An 18,181-nucleotide genomic window follows, 5' to 3' on the forward strand; every position below is an offset into this window, starting at 1 on the left:
ACAAGTCTGCAATCTCTTTGATCAGCCAAGGCCAGCTCACTCCATGCCCATGGCCACCACCCTGGCCGAGGTCACCATTATCTCTGCCCTAACGGATTGCCCTGCCCCCAGCCTTATCACACCCATCCGTTTTCCACACTGCAGGATCTTTCCAAAGAGGGAGAGTTGATCTCCGTGACTGGAGAGTGAACTGATAGTTACAACAGCGGGGTGGAGGGATGGAGGAGGTCCCTGTCCTCCAGCAGGGTTGTGGGGTTCCTCACCTAACAAATGTTTACTGAGCACCTGGTATGAGCAAGGTCCTGATTTGGGTGTTTGAGGTACATTTACGAACAAAACAAAACTCTCTGCACCAGTTCTAGAAGAGGAAGGTAGACAGAAGCATATGGAGTGACCTGCCCAGCTCAGTGGGCAACGTATGTGTTAAATGTGCCAGTCAGTGCTGGGCTCTTAGGGTATGTGAGATTTGGGCAAACCCTTTAGGGAACAGGGAGTAGGATAAGTCAACTTCCAGGCATGGAAATCATTTCAGCAAAGATACTAAGGGACGTCCTATGGACCTCGAGGAACACACAAGGCTAAACAAGGGGTGATGGATGGTTGGATAGTGGTGAGGTCACGGGACCTGTGTGTGAAGGACATTGGGGCCTCCCAGGTCTTCTACTCTGAATGACAAGGGAAGCACAGTAGATTTTGTTTTTGAGATAGGGTCTCTTTTAGAAGCCCATATTGGCTTGGAATTTGCCATCCTCCTGCCTCAGCAGCTTCCTCTGTACTGACACTATCAGTGTGTGTCACCATGCCTGCTCACAGGAGTGTTTTGAATGGAGGTGCATCTTGAACCTACAGTGGTTTTTAGGATACTCTGCATCAGTGCTTAGAGCAGACTGGGAAGTCAGGACAGAGGCAGGAAGAAAAGTTTGGAGAAACACAATGAGGATGAGAGGAGAGGTTTGTGTTAGTGGCCAGAAGAGAACGGAAACAGATTTGCTGTGTTTTGGAAGGTAGAGCCAACATGGATTGTAATGGGATGGGAGAATGTGTCTTTGAGGGTGTTTCCAGAAGGTGTTTCCATCTTCCAGGAGGGAAGATGAACCTTAACGAAGGCAGTGCCATCCCACGGACTGGGACTCCAGACACATTCTCTCTCTCTGTGTCTCTCTGTCTCTGACTCTGTCTCTGTATCTCTCTGCATGTATGTGTGTGTGCATGCATGTTTGCATCGATGTGTGTGTTTACACGAGAAGCAGAGGTAGCAGACACCACTATTCCTATCAGTTTTCTGACTGTCAGCGCTTCCTACTTTCAACACTTGCCTTCTCGCCATGGCAGACTCTTTTTCTTTTTTCAACCTGTGAGGCAAGATAAGCACTTCCTCCCTAAGTTTCTACTGTCTACAGTCAGTGTCTAATACAGAGACCAGAGTCAAGAATGAGGCCAAGAGTTTTGGACTGAGCAATTGGGAGGATGGCATTAATACATTTAAGACACTTGGAACATTCTTGGCATGCAGCATTGGAGACCAGTTCATGCTATTCATCCAAAAGCATGAGCACATCATCTTCTCTTCAGGGTCCAAGCCTTATTGCCTGCGCCTCTCTTTACCTGGAACTCTTGGTTCCACTCCAGCTCTTTCCTTGTTGGTGTGCTAGCCCATGTTCTCCACATAGAACACAGCTGAGAAATGCCTCCCAAAGAAGCCCCATCGCCTGGACCTCATCCCAGTGTCCTCATACAAATAATACATTTTATTCTCACTTTTCAAAAACTCTTATATGTAGAAGCCAGAATTTTTTAAAAAGAATTTTTAAAGAGTGAATTTTAGGAGTCAGCACAAGTTCATAAGCAGCAAGTGGTACAAAGTAATCTCATTCTTTCTTCTTTCCTAGAGAGGCAAATCTGAAGATGAGGGAATCAGAACACTTATGACTCACTTCCAAGACACTCTTCTGGGGAAGGCAGAGAACTAATGGGTGGGTAAACAACTCTTTTGGGTTTTTTCATGGCTGAGAGAACAAAGATAGAAAAACTCTGCCAATCTGGAGTCAAACGGAAAACCATAGGCTTCTACACTGTGCCTAGTCCAATCACATATGCTATTTGCTATTGCCATAATAAACTACTGATTTGCAGTAATCAAAGTTGAGATTAATGCTCTAAGGACACAATTGAACATTCAGCTGACCATGACCAGAGCCAACAAAACCTGATTCCAAAATCTGCCAGAAACTCGCAAGAAAGAAAAAACTTTCTTATGAATATAGATGCAAAAGGTATTTAAACAAAATCTTACCTAGTATAATCCAGTGACATGTTAAAGAATAATTTATCAAGACCAAACAGGCCTTATTCAAGAAGTGTAGGCCTTGAAAAGCAATCAGATATGACCTGTTACATTAACACAGTAAAAGAGAATATATATAATCTCAACAGATACAAAATATTTAACAAGTTTCAATAGCCAGTTGTGATTTCAATAGCCATTCGTGAGGCCAAGTCTTAGTGGACTATGAATAAAAGAAAATAAAAAAGGTAAATCTTTGAACAGAAGAAATAAAACTGTATTTGTTATAGATGGCGTGGAGGAATAATACAGAAGATTCACGCAGTGTCTGACAATGTACTTACTATTTGAATTAATGCTGAGTGTAAGATTGTTGACTGTCAGTTTTTTTAAAAAGCACCAGGGTCAGTCCTGGCTGTACAGTGACTTATTCACCAGTTAACACCGACAGTCAACCTAACAGGATCGAGAGTCGTGTGGGAGGCAAACCTTAGAGCTTGGCTAGAGCGAGGCTATAAGGGAGTTTCTACCCTGGGCTAACAGAAGTGGGAAGACCCACTGTAAATATGGAAAGCACCAGATGGAATGAGGTCTCAAACATGAGAGCCAAGCCCCGTCAGAAAGGACGTGAGCGGCTGTCTCAAGCTCCTGCCACCGTGACGCTCTTGCTACGAGGGAATGTTGCATCCTGGAACTGTGAACGAACAGGAACTCTCTGCTTCTTAACCTTGCTTTTCCTAGGTGTTTTGTCACAGTGAGGAAGAAAACAGTCCAGGCCGACTGCACGGAATGTTCAGGAACACAGCCATGGTGAGGCTGCAGTTGCTGCTGGGGCTCATTTACCTGCCACCCCCCCAAATTCTAGACATTCCTCTCCTGGCTGACATGCTGGTTTCTGCTTCCACCGCCATAAAGGTCAGGGAAAGAAAGCACAATTATACAAATAAAGTTTAACTCATTTTTTTTTTAAATAAACTTGATTCCCTGCTGAACCAAGAGTTTAACATCACAAAAAGTACAAGAGTGGTGAGAAGGCTCAGCAGGTAAAAGAACCCGTTGCCAAGCTTGATGTCCTTAGTTGATCCCTGCAACTCACAAGTTGGAAGGAAAGAACTAACTCCTGAAACTTGTTCTCTGACCTCTGCACGTGCACTATGGCACTATGGGGCCCCTCATCCCCCCTCCCCTCCACACACACAAATAAAGAAATGTAAAAAGGAATAATTTTTAAGACCACAAATATAAAATCACTTCAACATTTTGAAATTTAGAGAGGAATGTTATGAGGTGAAGAAAACCGTGAGCATCCGAATCAGTACCACGTAGTCCTGGCCATGCCTGCATCCCAAGGCCTCACAGAATCGCAGGCTCTAGAAAGAAGATGGCGACGTTTAAAGCAGCCCATCGTGTAGTGCGAACCCGTGAACCAGCTGTCTCCAGGAGCAGCTGTGCTTCTGAGCGGAGCGATGAGATGGGAAGCCACAGGCAACGGGCAGACCACCTAGCATGAGCTCAGCCAGAATGCCCAGTAGGCAGCCCGGCTGAACAGGCAGCCTCACAGAAGAGAGGGAGCCAAACAGGCGAGGCTGCCCTTCTTCACTTGGGGTGCCCTCTGTGGAGGTTTGAGCTGTCAGGAAGAACTGCCTTGCTCAGAGCTGCAGGCCTCTTATGTGAGTTGACCTTTCTTTATTATGATTATGATTATTATTATATTATTTTCTTTCTTATTCATTCTGTAGACTAAGCTGGCCTCGAACTCAGCTATCCACCTGTCTCTGCCCCCCTGAGTGCTGGGATCCATGGTGTGCACCACCATGCCTGGCTGGGTTGACCTTTTTAAAGAAATGTACAAGCTGAGTGGGGCGGTGCACACCTGTAATCCCAGCGCTCAGGGAGGCAGCGGCAGGCTTATCTCTGTGAGTTCAAGGCCAGCCTGGTCTACAAAAGCAAGTTCAGGACAGCCAAGGCTACACAGAGAAATCCTGTGTCGGGGGCAGGGGGGAAATGTACAAGAAGAGATGAGTGGAGGAAGGGAAAGGAAAGACAGAAAGGGGAAAAAACTTTCCAGGCTTGGCCAAAGTGACCAGGGCTTCCTTAGGGCATGTGTGACAGCCATTCTCACCCCAGGAATCTGAGAGCCTGTTTCCTAGCTGCTTTCTCTCAGGGACCCATGGGGACCAGGAGCAGATGAGTGGATTTTCAATGCTGTGGTGGAAAAGTGCCAGTTGAGGGGTAGGGGCAGGTTAAAAGGAGACGATTTGATGATTAGTGGAGACTAGCGCAGGACCCCCACAGCCCCAGCCCAGGAGGGCCTCACCTGCTGCTGGCTCTGAAGAGAGCTTTTCTGGGCCATTAGCGCTCTCAGGGAGTGCCGCCCTCTGAGCTTTTCTGAACAGTGTGCCACTTTGATGTGGAGGTCTAACGCTTCCAGGGACTAATTTGCCTCCTGACTTTAACCATCTCTGCGGCCAAGTTGTGGTCTCACGGTAACTGATCCTTGAGATTCTAACAGCCACATGATGAGTGGATGAGGCAGTCCTTTGAGAGGCTAAATCTAGGGCAGCCAGGGCCCTCAGGGCTCCTGGTCCAGGACAAAACCACTCACTGAATCAATCACGTGGCTGGTGTGAGCCAACCTGTCCCTAGAGAGGTGGTCTCTGAGCTATTCATAAGGGTCTGAGGGCTGGTACTCACCCCTCCACACATGCATTTAATGGCTTCACCTCCTTCCTCTACTCCAAATCTCAGCTGCCAGGACAGCAGGCAGCATGCCTACAGCCATAGCCTCTTGGTGCTACCATTTTGGGTGAGAATCATAGCACCTGGGCAGCAGGTTACATGATTGGACACATCTTCTTCATATCTCCGTCCAACCGGACCAACCAAATGCAGGCTAGACCCTCATCACCCTTCCCAAGAATAAATCCATCCACTAGTTGTGGACATTTCTGCCAACCCGAGTAGACTCAGCTCCAGTTTCCATAGATGCTAAAGACAAAACAGGCTAGCCTCAAGTGTACTGAGTACATGATAACCAAGAAGGAGTTACAAATATTTAAGGAAAAATTCCCAAGTCCCAAGCTGCTGGGACTACCGAGGTTCTCCCAGTACTAAGGAGGTTGATTTGGGTTTAATGGTTGCCTCAGTGGTCAAGGTCTAGAACAGCCCTCTTAGGAAGTACCAGGAGTGCCAACAGAGGTAGAGGGAGGGGTTTGGGCAAGAGGGAAGCAAGACATACCGCTTGAAATCTGAGGGAAGGCGTGAGTCTAAACATTTGTAGTCTATTCAGTCCAGCATTTTGGGGTTTGAAAAAAAAATTTGTGTCCTCCCCCTCCCCCACCACCTCTTCTTTTGAGACAGTGTGGCTCAGGCTGGCCTTGAACTTATGACTCTCTCACTTCGGTCTCCTGAGTACTGGAATTGTAAGCGTGTGCTCCACACACAGCTAAAAAAGAGTACTCCAGTCAACGATTTTTGGATTCAATATTTACTCAGAACTGATATGTGTTAGAGTCCCCTGTTGTTTCACCTCAACTCCGAGGGTCCCTCATGAGATGCTCACGGCTCACATCAAATTCCAGAGCTTCACGAAGCCCTTCTCCACCAGCTCGTCCTTGAAGCCACATGACTCAGAATGGGATGTGTGAGCAGGAACAGGCTCTTGACGGTGGAAAATGAAGCTATGTGTTATTTAAGTTCCTTTTCATTTAATGCATCAAACTAATATGCAGAAGTGTTTCTGTATCACAAGGGACCTCTTGGTAGACGCTTGCATGGAGTAAGCGTTTAATGTTTACCGAGCGAATGTATAATAAAGCTGAACACTTAAGTAAACATGGCTTATTAAAGGGAAGTCGGCATGGTGTCGGCGGGGGGAATCACGCCTCGCTAATCTCCTTGAATTCTTTGAGCAGATAAATAAGCATATGGAAAAGAGGGAACCACAGAACTAGTTTAATTTGACTTTCAAAAACCTGTGAGAAAATCCTGCTCTAACGACTGTTTTTTTTAAACTGAGTCACTAGGGTTGTTTTATCATGAATATGGAATTGGTTTAAAGACCACAAACAAAGCTGAAGATAAGTAGGGTCCTCCCAGATGGAAAATTATCTCTAGGGTTTCCTAGAGATCTGGTCTATGACGACGGATCTTTGTGAGTGACCTTGCTAGGAAGTAGATGTGGGCTCTCCAGGGTCAGGCACAGCTCAGACTGCGGAGGAGGTCAAGCCTATGGACGGTTGAATATTCCGTTTGGATTTAGAAGAGACGGTGCATTAACTCGCCTTTCCCGTTGCCATGGCCACATACCTGACATGAGGTATCTTACTCTTACGGACTCATTCTTCCTCGTGGTAAATATGAAGCCTAGCATGATGGTATAACCGAGGCAGTGAGCTCTGCTCACGAATGTGGCGGGGGCACGAAGCTGTCTGCTCATACATTGCTTGGCAGGCCAGAGCTGAGACAGACGCCTCATAATCGCTAAGGCCTACTTTCCAAGGGCCGATTTTCTCCATCTAGGCCCCACTCTTCTGAAGACTCCCACAGCCTTCCAAAGCAGTAGCCCCAGCTGGGGAACAAATATTGAAACACATGCGCACATTGGGAGACATTTCACACTCAAACCATGACAGTCGTTATGCGTTTGGGCCATAAAGGATAAAGGGGGTATAGAAAACACCATCCTTAGGCTTGAAAAAATAAATCACCGAGTTTGGACAAAAGCCAGACGTCCCAATGGGCTCACTTATGAAGATAAATGATTGCAGGTTAATGAGAGTATAAGAGTGCAGAGGAGGGGAAATGTGGATGGAGGCAGGGAAGGCTTCCTGGAAGAGGCAGAATCCGAAGAGAGCCTTGAAGAACAGTTAGGTTTTGCACAGGGCAGAAGAGGTGATGAATTGAACGCAGCCAGCGGTCATCAAGCAAGTGTTGACTTTCAGGGCCACGGCTTGTACGGGTGAGTCCATCTAACTTAACAACAGCCCAGGGGGGTAGCGCATACCCCCAGTTTCCAAAGGAGGAGCAAGAGGCCCCAGAAGTTAGAGTTACTCCCCCACACCCTGCTCATAAGCGCAAGCCCTGCCATTCTATCACCTCTTATTTTAGGAGTTACCGGCTTGTGCACAGATCCAGGGGCAGGCTGGGAGACGGGGAGATTCGAGAGCCGGGAGAGATTAGGTTGGAACGCGTGATCCGTCTCTGAGTTATGGATGCTCCTTCACCTCAAGGGAAGACCTCAAAAGCTGACCCTTACTGAATGCAAGAGGAAGGGCATTCTGAACCATAGTCTAGAAGGTGGGCCCCAGGACCCAGTTCGTGAGGAGGAAATTAAAGAGGGCAGAAAAAACGGAAGCTGACAGCCGCTGAGGATGGCTACCTTTAGTGGCCTCTGCTGGCACAAGTGCCTTGGGTCTGTCTGCACCGCAGGGCCAGCTCTCGGGTCTCCTGCCCAGCAGCGTCTTGGGTGTAGCGAGAAGTCAAATACAGACTCACAGCTCTGATGCTCAAGTCACCTTCAGGGGCTCAGGTGGCCTCGGGAAGCATTACAGCAGAGCCCTTGCTGCCTGCTTGGGGTGTGACTTGGTGGTCTGTGCTCTTTGACATATGCCCTTTCATTTGCTTGGTTTGTTGGTTGGTTGTTTTTTTTTGTTTTGTTTTGTTTTGTTGTTGTTGTTTTGAGACAGGGTTTTTCTGTGTAGTCATGGCTGTCCTGGACTCCAAGACCAGGTGGGTCTTGAACTCACAGAGATCCGCCTGCCTTTGCCTCCGTGAGTGCTGGGATTACAGTGTGCCGTGCCCCATCCCAGCAGGGCAGAGCCTGCCAGGGGTCTTTGGGTGAAAGGGTGAAAACACTCAAGGCAGCAGGAAGCAGCTAAACTCCCATGGTTCCTTTAGCCGCTCGAAGGACACAGGGTGGCATGCAGGGTGTGGAACTGGTCCCAGTGATGACGAGCATGGTTACCCTGTAGGGTGAGTGGTCAACCACTGTTGAACTCTGATATCTAGAAATGTCTCCCAAGACACCAGCTGTGGTGGTGAAGTGCGGAGGGGGCTGGGCTCAAAGTGGGAGGTGGCCTCATTCCTTTGCCAGTCCTCAAGGTCATCTGTGACTAGGCTGGCCATGTAGTCTTTGTGGGCCTCAGTCTCCTTGTCTGTGAAATGGACCAGGCTCACTGTATCAATCTCATATACTCTTTTTTGTTTTATGTGTGTGGGTATTTGTCTGCGTGTATGTCTAGTACCGCATGGAGACAGTGATGGCAGAGGTCGGAAGATGGCGTTAGAGCCCTCAGAACTGGAATTACAGGAAACTGCACTGAAATGTGGGTGCTGAAAACCAAATCCAGCTCCTGTGCAAGAGTAGCAAGTACTTTTGTTTGCTTGCTTGTTTGTTTGCTTTTCCAGACAGGGTTTCTCTGTGTAGCCTCGGTGGTCCTGGACTCACTTTGTAAACCAGGCTAATCTCAAACTTACAGAGATCCTCTTGCCTCTGCTTTCCTGAGTGCCGAGATTGAAGGCGTGTGCCACCACTCAGCTAATGCTTTTAACTGCCGAATCTGTCCACCCCTCATGCATTCTCATGAGGAACAAAAAACCCTCTCTGGACAGCTCGGTCAGTAGGGGATGCAGGAGGAGGCCTAGCATTTTAGGCTGCGTCTCAAGCGTCATGCAGCTTTAAGTAAGTTTCTCCACAGAAGCCTGGAGGACCCTGCACCTCCTACTGTGCGAGCCTCCCCACGTGGTCTGCTCCCTTCACAGGACCTGAGGATGAGCTGCTGTCCTCTTCTTGGCAGTTAGCATCCTCACAGTGCCTGGTGTATTGCAGGCGTGCACTGGTGTGCCAAACAGCCAACAAAAGAGTGTGTTACCTACCAACCCTGCAAAAACTGTAAGAGAAGTCTGGGCCGGGGCAATGACTCAGTGGCCAAAACGCTTACTGCGTGAGTATGTGGACCTGCGTTCGGATCCACAGACTCCCATAAAGTCAGGTTCAGCAGCACATGTCTTCAGTCCCAGTGTTTCTGCAACAAGGTGGGAGGTGGAAGCAGGAGAGTTTCTAAAAGTTTAACAGCCAGCTAGTTTGGTGTATACAGCGGCAAACGACAAGAACCTCTTCTGTCTCAAACAAGGTGGAGGCAAAAATAGACAGTCACTGGGGTTAACCTCTGAACTCTATGTGCATGCGCACACACACGCACACACATTTTTAATCTGTGCTTATTAATTCACCTGAGACTCTTTCTAAGCATCAACGTGAAGGTCAGTAAGCTGCTTTGCTGAAACTTCTGTCTCCTCACCTTGGGGATGTGTGTGCGGCACCAACAACTGCCATTTCTTCTATTTGGAATTTTTTTCATTAATGCAGGAAAAGTGGGCTGGGGGCTTGAACTGGCACAGGGGTCCTCTGGAGACTCCTGCTGTTAACACCTGGGGCCTAATTTCCCTGCGGATGCTGTTTATCTTTCCTCTTTAGCTTTCATGCTTCCTGAGGAAGGTGTGCGCACGGACCCTCAAAGTTTGCTCTCCCGCTGGCATTTATTAACCTTGCTTGGTATTTCTCAGCCACGTGGCCTGTGCCCCGTGGATCCTCTAACTTTGAACACAGATTTAGCCATCTCTCTTGGCTTTCGCATTTTCTACTAGCTCCACTTTCTCTTTTGCTCTAGTTTTCTTGGGTGTAAATCTTTGTAGTGGTTCTGGGCATCTCTCAAAATGCCATGCTTACTGGGAAGCTAACTTCTAAGACCTCAGCTCCATGGAAACCTGTTTAGCTTGCGTCTTGTTTGTGGTGGTTTGAATAGAATTTTTCCCAGAGGCTCGGCTATTTGAACACTTGGTCCCCAGTCACTGGTGCTGTTTGGAAAGGTTTGGAAGCTTTGTGAGGTCTCACTTGAGGAAGGACATCAGTGGGTTCATAGTCTCACCTCACTTCCTACTTTGTCTCTGCTCATGCTTACGTTTGAAGATGCCGGCTCTCAGCTGCCTTAGCTGGCCACCATGTCTGCGGCTTGCTGTCATGCCCTCCCCACCAGGGAGGACTCTGATCGCTCTGGGACTGTACGGTAAAATAAACCTTTCTTCTGGGAGCTACTTTTGAACATGCTGTTTGATCACAGCAGCAACAATAACTAATGCCCTACGGCTGTGATAAACCCCACAGCCAAAGGCAGTTTGGAAAGGAAAGGGTTTATTTCACCTCACAGCTTCTGCTGTTAATGGAAGTCAGGACAGGTCCTCAAGGCTGTAACCTGGAGGCTGAACTGACGCAGAAACCATGGAGGAATGTCGCTTACTGGCTTGCTTCCAGGCCCATGTCCACCTACCTCGCTTTATAGCCCAGGGCTACCTGTGTAGGGATGAAACCGCCCACAGCAGTCTAGGGCATCCAACATCAACTAACCATCCAGAAAATGCCCTCCTCCCCAGCCACCCCCATGCCCACAGGCCAGTCTGATGGAGGTGATCCCTCTGCTGAGGCTTCCTCTTCCTATGTGTCAGACTGCCAACCAAGGTTAGCTATCACAAGCCGCCCCTCCACAACCACAAGCATGACCCCACTCCCATCCACATACAGAGTGGAAACTACATAGCATTCTGTTGGAAAAGTTACTGAAGTTCTCCACCAACACCTGCTTGATCATGTCTGGCTCAGAAATAACAACGTACATCCGACGACCAAGATAGTACCTAGGGAGGATCGAACAAACTGCTTTAAAATGTGGTGCCTTTCCCCTTTTCTTCTACTGCCCCCCAAAAGGAAGAACTCAGAGTGGTTTAGAATGAGGGCGAATAGTAAGCGGGAAGTAACTATGCAGAGACTGAAAAGCCCAGACTCGATAGTGAGCAATAGCAGATCTGTGATAGAGTGCTCTTCCCATCAACACTTGCAGACTGCCACCTTATCGTCAAACTGGAAATTTAGAGAAGACCCAGTCCCTGACTCAGGGAGCGTATGGGCTGACAGGAAAGACAGGTCGATAAATGTCAATGCAGTAACAAGGGCTCCCAAGATCCAACAGTGAGATGGAGGGGAAATGACAGAGTTTTCCAAACGTGAGAGGTTGGTGTTTTAGAACGAAAACATTTATACTAATTCCGCACTGAGCAAATAAGCAGATGTTTGAGAGAACGCAGGGATGATTAACCCTGCCTCAGAATGGCTGAACTTTGCACAGGGACATTCAGCAGAGAAGCTGAGACAATCTCTGGCAGTCACCTGCTGCTGGTGAGCTCTGGCCAGAGGAAGTCCTCACGCAAGTGGTTTATCGGTAAGAATGGACAGGGACCCCAAAGCCCTAAGAACGAGTCCCTGCCTCCAAGGGGCTCTTCATCTGATGGGAGTAACAGGATGGCAATTAGCATGCAACAGGATGTGAGTGACATCAGAGGGATGTCTCTCAGTGCCTGGATGATAGCACAAGGAACCCCCAGAGATGGTTCCCAAACTGAGTTTCTGAAATGAGCCTGAGTTGGTCCAAGTAGGTGGATGGGAGGAGAGGCCCTGGGTCAGGGTCCCGCCTGCTTGGGTACCACTATCTGCGATGGAAACCAACTGTGCATAGTAAAGCTGAATAATGATGGGGCCACGGGGCCAGGCCCGTGTCCAGTGAGTGAGGCTGACGCGTTCCTGGGTGTAACAGGCTAGTGCAGCCTGTGCAGAGCAGCGAGGGTCAAATTTGAAAAGGGAACCTCATTGAAAAAGCAGCTGGGTTTTCACTAGCATTCTAACTCAGACTTTCCTACGGCCAAGCGGTGTTCCTTTTGAAATTCTTTTTCCCCTTCATCAAATAAGAGTCAAAAATAAGAAGAAAGGGGCTGGTGAGGTGGCCCTATCGGGAAAGTTCCTGTCACACAAATGTGAGGACCCGAGTTCAAATCCCCAGGATTCATATAAAGAAAACTGGGTATGGCAATGTGTTTTCAGAACCCCAGAGCTGGGAGAGTGTCTGGAGACAGATGGATTCTGTCACCAGAACCCCAGGCTCAATGAGAGACCTTGTCTCAAAAAACAAAGTGGAGAGTGATTAAAAAGGACACCCAACATTGGCCTTTGGTTTCCACATGTGTACATACACATATGTTCCCACATGTACATGTGCACAACACTTGAGTGAGGCACACAGTATAAAACACACACACACACACACACACACACACACACACACACACACAAACTTATTTTAAGAAAAAAATTATCTGGCATCTATTAGGGCCTCAGGAAAAAAAATCCAATCAAGTAATCATATTTTACAAAATTGTTAAGGAAGTCTTTGGACCACAGGAATTCAACAGATGTGGTACAAGAAAAGAAAGGCCACCAACTAGTTTCTGACTGCTTTTAACTAAGAACACTGCAAATAACACAGACCAGTCATAAACCAACACTTTCGTCGAGTCTGTGGTAGGTGTCATGGAGTCTTATGAGAACCAGGGAAAACCATAGACGCCCTGCCATGAAGAACGGATGCTTACAGGACTCTGCCCACATTCAGGGGGGTTGGAGCTTCTGCCCCGAGCAGGGCTTTTTGATTAAAGTGTGCTTTAAATCACCTTCATCTGAAGAAACGACAGCTGAAAAATTCCCCAGTCTGAAAAAACACTAAGTTAAAAATCCAAGAAGCCAAATGCACCTCACATAGGGTAAACACAAAGAAACATACTCCAAGACACATCCTAGCTGAGCTGTTGCTGGCTAAAAGTGGTAAAAGAAAGAAGAAAAGTCTTCAAAACGGCCCCTTGTGGGGACACATTTCTCATCGGGAATCTTAGAGACTGAGACTCATGAGACAGTGTGGAAGAAACGCTTGTGCAAACGCAAGGACCCGAGTTCAGATCCCCAGAACCCATGTAAAAAGCCAGGCATGGCAGAGTGTGTCTACAACCCCAGTGTTTGAGACAGGAGGATGGCTGTGGTGGCTTTGCCCCAGGTTCTGTGAGAGACCCTGTTGTAAGGGAATGAGATAGAGAGTGACAGCAAGAAAACTGAGGTCATCCTTTGGTTTCTGCATACACAGGTACACACACACACACACACACACACACACACACACGAACAACACACAAAGGCAGGGCAGGGAGAGGGAGGGAGAGAAGGGGATGGAGAAAGACCATGGAAAATAGGGGACTGGAGTGATGACTCAGTTGACATGCTCTGTACTGAACTTGAGTTCAGATTCCCAGCACTCATGGGAAAAAACTGGGCATGACAACACACACTTGTAATGCTAACACTGGAGAGTAGAAGCCAGAAGAGTCCTTGGGCCTTGCTGGTTAGCCAGCCTTGCCAATCAGTGAGCTTCAATTTCAGTGAAAGACCCTGTATCAAAGCACAAAGTTGAGAGAGATAGAGGAAGACATGGGGCACTGATCTCTGCCTTCCACACACATGAGGACACATGTGCACATGTGCACATGTACAAACATGTACGTACACAGGTCGAAATCATGGAGGTCAGAGGCAATTAGCAATTTGTCAACTGGTACAAGCAAAGTATTGTCCATTATCTACCTGGTGAATGTAACTTTCAGGAAACAGGTTTTTAAAAATTGCATTTTAAGATGAAGCACAACTAAGAGAATTTATCACTAGAAGATCTACCCTCAGAGGAAGGCCAAAGAAGGTTCTCCAATGAGAAGTTAAATGATGACAGATAAACTTCAGAAAACAAAGACCACAGAATAGGTATAACATAGCAGGCTGTCCCTCACAGAATGGGGAAAACTTAGCAGGCTGTCCCTCTGCTGATCTTTGTATGCTTGACAGCTAAAGCAAGGCCTAAAATGTCATCAGCTTTGATCAGTGTACTTGGGGGAAGGCTGGAGACAGTTACATTCTGAAGGAGGGAAAAGGACCAACATGGAAGATTTCTACATGTCACTCAAAGTGGCAAGACAGCCACATTCGTACACCAAGATAAACTATGTGTGCATGTTTATGAAACTACGAGGAACATGACATAAACATTTTAATAAATCAAAAACAGACTGTGTGATGGCTCAGCTGTTAGGTGCACTGGCTGCTTCTGCAGAGGAGCAGGGTTTGGTTCCCAGCACCCACATGGCAGCTCACAACCGCCTGTAGTCTGATGCCCTCCTCTGGCCTGTGCAGACTCCCACACATATGCACACATATTAGATAAAGGAAGAAGAGAAAGGAGACAGAAGGGCAGGGAAGGGAGCGGCAGAGGATTAATAAAGTGCAGATGAAGGTGCTGTCATAGAGACTATTGCTTTTCCTGCTGATAAAAACACTACTAATAAAAGAAAAATGTCATAACAGTTTGAACAGTCCTATGACCATAAAAATGGAATATATAATTTTAAATTTCCTGGCCCAGATGGTTCTAGTAGAGAACTCTTCTAAACATTTACAAACAAATAACGATAGCTCTTCACAATTTCTAGAAAGCAAAAGCTTGACACGCAGCCCGGTTCACTTACTTCTGGGGATGGTGTTACTGTCACAGACAAGACAGCACGGGAGGGCTGGTGTCCTAGACACGGAAACCTTCAACAAGTCAAATCCAGCATTCTATAAAAAAATACTTATATACCACTGACCTATTATCTTTGTTCTTAATCAACTTCTACTTTTCTTTACTTAACAACAATTCTTCTTTACTTAACTAATCCCAACTTTTTTTCATTTAAAGAAAGAAAGAAAAATGGGCCAGCAAGATGACTCAGCAGGTATGATCACCTGAGTTCAATCAGCAGGACTCAAGATGGTGAAAGGAGAAAACTGTCAGGAGTTTGCCTTTGACCTCCACTGGTTTAAACACACACACACTCACACACATACACACACACACACACACACACATTAATTATTTTTCTATTGCTATGATGAAACACTATGATGGAGGCAATTTTTATAAGAAGGAATTTATTGTGGCTTATGGTTCCAGAGAGATAAAAATCCATCATGACTTGGAAGCCTGGCAGCCAGAGCAGGAAGGAGAGAACTCACGTCTGAAAGCACAGAGAGAGCTACCCAGAAGTGGTGGAAGGTTTTAAACTTTCAAAATGCCTCCCCAACTAATGACGTATTACCTCAAGCAAGACCTCATTTCCTAAGACTCACCAAGCCACAACCACCTAGGGACCAAATATTCAGTACTTAAACATCGAAGCCTATGCGGACATTCCCATCCAAACTACTGCTGTAAGTATAATTTTAAAAGTTTAGGAAAAAAACCCACACAGAACCAACTAGGGGCGGAGCTCAGTGGCAGAATATTTGCCTAACTCATGAGTTCATTACAAAACAAATAAAACAACCCACACAACGAAAGACACCTAGTAACTACGCAAATGCAGAAACAAAGCATGTTCACGGTTTGGTATAAAGACATGCTCCTCCTTAAACTGGCCTGCAGATGTGAGGCATTTCCTGCTAAGAACTAATATGAGCATGGACAAATTTACTCACACGCTTGCAGGGAAAGACAAAAGATTTAGAATAACTGATTTTTTTTTTCTTGGACAAAAGAGCAGGAGAAATGAGTATATGAACAACTTGACTGTAGCAGTTGAACTATGATATTGCAGGGAGAGACAGATGCTTACATGTCTATTCTACATGCTGCCACTCATGTGTGCATATATGCTTGGATAAAGTCTGAACAATCTCTGGGCATGAACTGAGTCCCACCTGCTGGTTTTGATAGCATGGACTGGTTGTACCTGCACTTGGTTAGATCGCCATGGGGTAAACTGGATAAAAGACACTAGATCCCCCTGTGTATATTTTGTTTATTTATTTGTAAATTCCTGTTCATCTATAATTCTTTCACACTAAGGTAATGGTTTTCAAGTCCTTCAGGAAGTTAATAAAGTTTAAAGACATAGCCCTGTTTTCACCCAAGCCTGTTCTACCACGCCTGGGTGGGCCCCAGAATCCTGCATAAGTATAAGCTCTCAGACTCTGATACAAGAAGATGGTGCCATCCTCCTAGGACATCAGCTCGGAGGCTCAGCAGCTAGCCAAAGCCAAGAATGGAGCAGGCAAGGAGAGATGGCCCCGCCCAGGCCAAGCAGGCCTAGTCTCAGGCTGGGTGGGAACCAGTCACCTCTTACTTTAACAGGCTCCCAGGGGATTCTGATGCCCTTGACAGTGAACAGATTGGGGCCCCACCTTACAAATCCTGATCTGTGTCTGAGCAGGCATGCCCATTTTCATTTCCTTAAATCCTGAGATGTAAAAGAAAACCAGACTGTGGGAAGCATGCATATTTTGGCAAGATATTTGTATTGAGTTTCTTATCAAGATAATTTTGTATACCCTCTGGATTAAAAAAAAAAAAAAACCCAAAACAAAATAATGCTTGTATATTCTGGTGGAAGGAGCCGCCACGGGAGTCTTTCCGTATTTTTCTAGTAATATTACTAATGCTAAAACCAATTTTGCAACAATTCCTTTAGAATTGCCTCAGAGCTGCTTTATGAACCTCGGGAGGAAACTGGCCCCATTTTACATGTAAATTGTATAATCTTGTGAATTTATGCTTATAAAAATGCTCATCTGTAGCTTGAGGAGCTCCTGGCAAGATCTTTAAGTAGAGAAAAATGTATTTGACTTCTGCAGGTGTGGCCTTCCTTTCTAGAGTCTGGGATGGCTCTGCCATGTGGCTCTGCCACTTCCTCTCCTTGGGAAAATATCTTCCCGTCCGGTGTTGTGCAATGACATTCTGCCTTTGGGAAGCTTTCTTTAAAAAGGAAAAAAAGCCCGTCTCTGACTTACTTTTTAGTATGTACTTTGGTTTAACCGTCTCTACCCAAACCTTGGCTGTGCTTTCATCTTCATGGGGGAGGGATGTCCTCTTCAGAGGTGCGCCCAGCTGGGACCTTCAGCGCCCCGGGAGAGCGGCAAAGCTCGGCCTCAGAGTGAACGGATTAGAGAGCAGATCTCTTATAGAGGCCACCTCAGTACCAGCTCCAGGATGTGCTCTCCTCACCACGTGCTGTTTTGTATCACCTTAGGGCTCCGCACACGCGGCCCTGACGCCATGCAGCTCATCCACTTTGGGCCTCCCAGCTTGCAGAACTGTGAGTTGGACAGACCTCTCCTCTATGTAAGTCATCCAGTCTGAAGCATTTGGTGATAGCAAAGGAAAATAGACCGTACCGGTGTGTGTTTTCCTGCTCCCTGCCGCCTGCTTCCTGAGATGGCGAACTACCCCCGAGCCTTGGCGCTCAGCCGGCGGGTAAGAGCTGGGCAATCCTTATAACTCATTATCAACTTAATCCTATCCTATAAATTTAAAAGAAAATAGAATTATGGTTCTTGAAAGTTAAGCCAATAGGGTGCAAAGAAACATCCCAAACCAAGAAACTGGTCAGTGGCGTGTGGCCGGGTCGATCTTTCTCAGAACCGCCATGCTAACAGTCATTAGCTTCAGCGCTTCCTGCCCCGCTCTGAGCTCCCTCCGCTCCCTCCACCACCACATTAAAAGTCTTGAAGAAAATGGAAGAGGAAGTCATTCCACTCACTTCCAGAACAGGAAACTAAGACTTATCCAAGACAAGCACTGTCTGACCCTTGCCCCAGAGCTGTCCTTCTCTAAAATGACCAACTTTCCAGGCCTCGCAGGCTGGCCTAGTTTGTGAAATCCAGATCAAGCAGGTACACAAAGAGCCCAGGCAGCCTCCAACCACACTGTCCACTTCTTTTCCCTCCTAACTGACTGTTTCTTTTAAAGGTGCAGACTGAGAGCAGATTCTTGCTTAATGGAGCAAAAACCCCCTTTCAGCCTAATTAAGGAGGTGAGGTCTTTCTCCCTGCTAATCCAAGCTGCACGTTGACTACTATCGGGGCAAGAAATTCATAACCAATTATTCATTTATATTTATTTATGCACATAATAATTTGCTTATTCAACCCCAAAGCACCTG

The 18,181-nt window shown here is 46.8% G+C and overlaps 1 protein-coding gene across 1 annotated transcript in view; it reads right to left on the minus strand.

Annotated features, from left to right (window-relative positions):
* Positions 1–18,181, minus strand: part of Tbxas1 (thromboxane A synthase 1) — a 149,667-nt gene that overhangs the window by 89,450 nt on the left and 42,036 nt on the right. Inside the window, 1 exon segment of the mRNA XM_060378785.1 lies at positions 10,861–10,975. Within this exon segment, the coding sequence (XP_060234768.1) occupies positions 10,861–10,975 (115 nt within the window).

This window comes from Meriones unguiculatus, chromosome 3 (genome assembly GCF_030254825.1).
Source record: "Meriones unguiculatus strain TT.TT164.6M chromosome 3, Bangor_MerUng_6.1, whole genome shotgun sequence".
NCBI lineage: Eukaryota > Metazoa > Chordata > Mammalia > Rodentia > Muridae > Meriones > Meriones unguiculatus.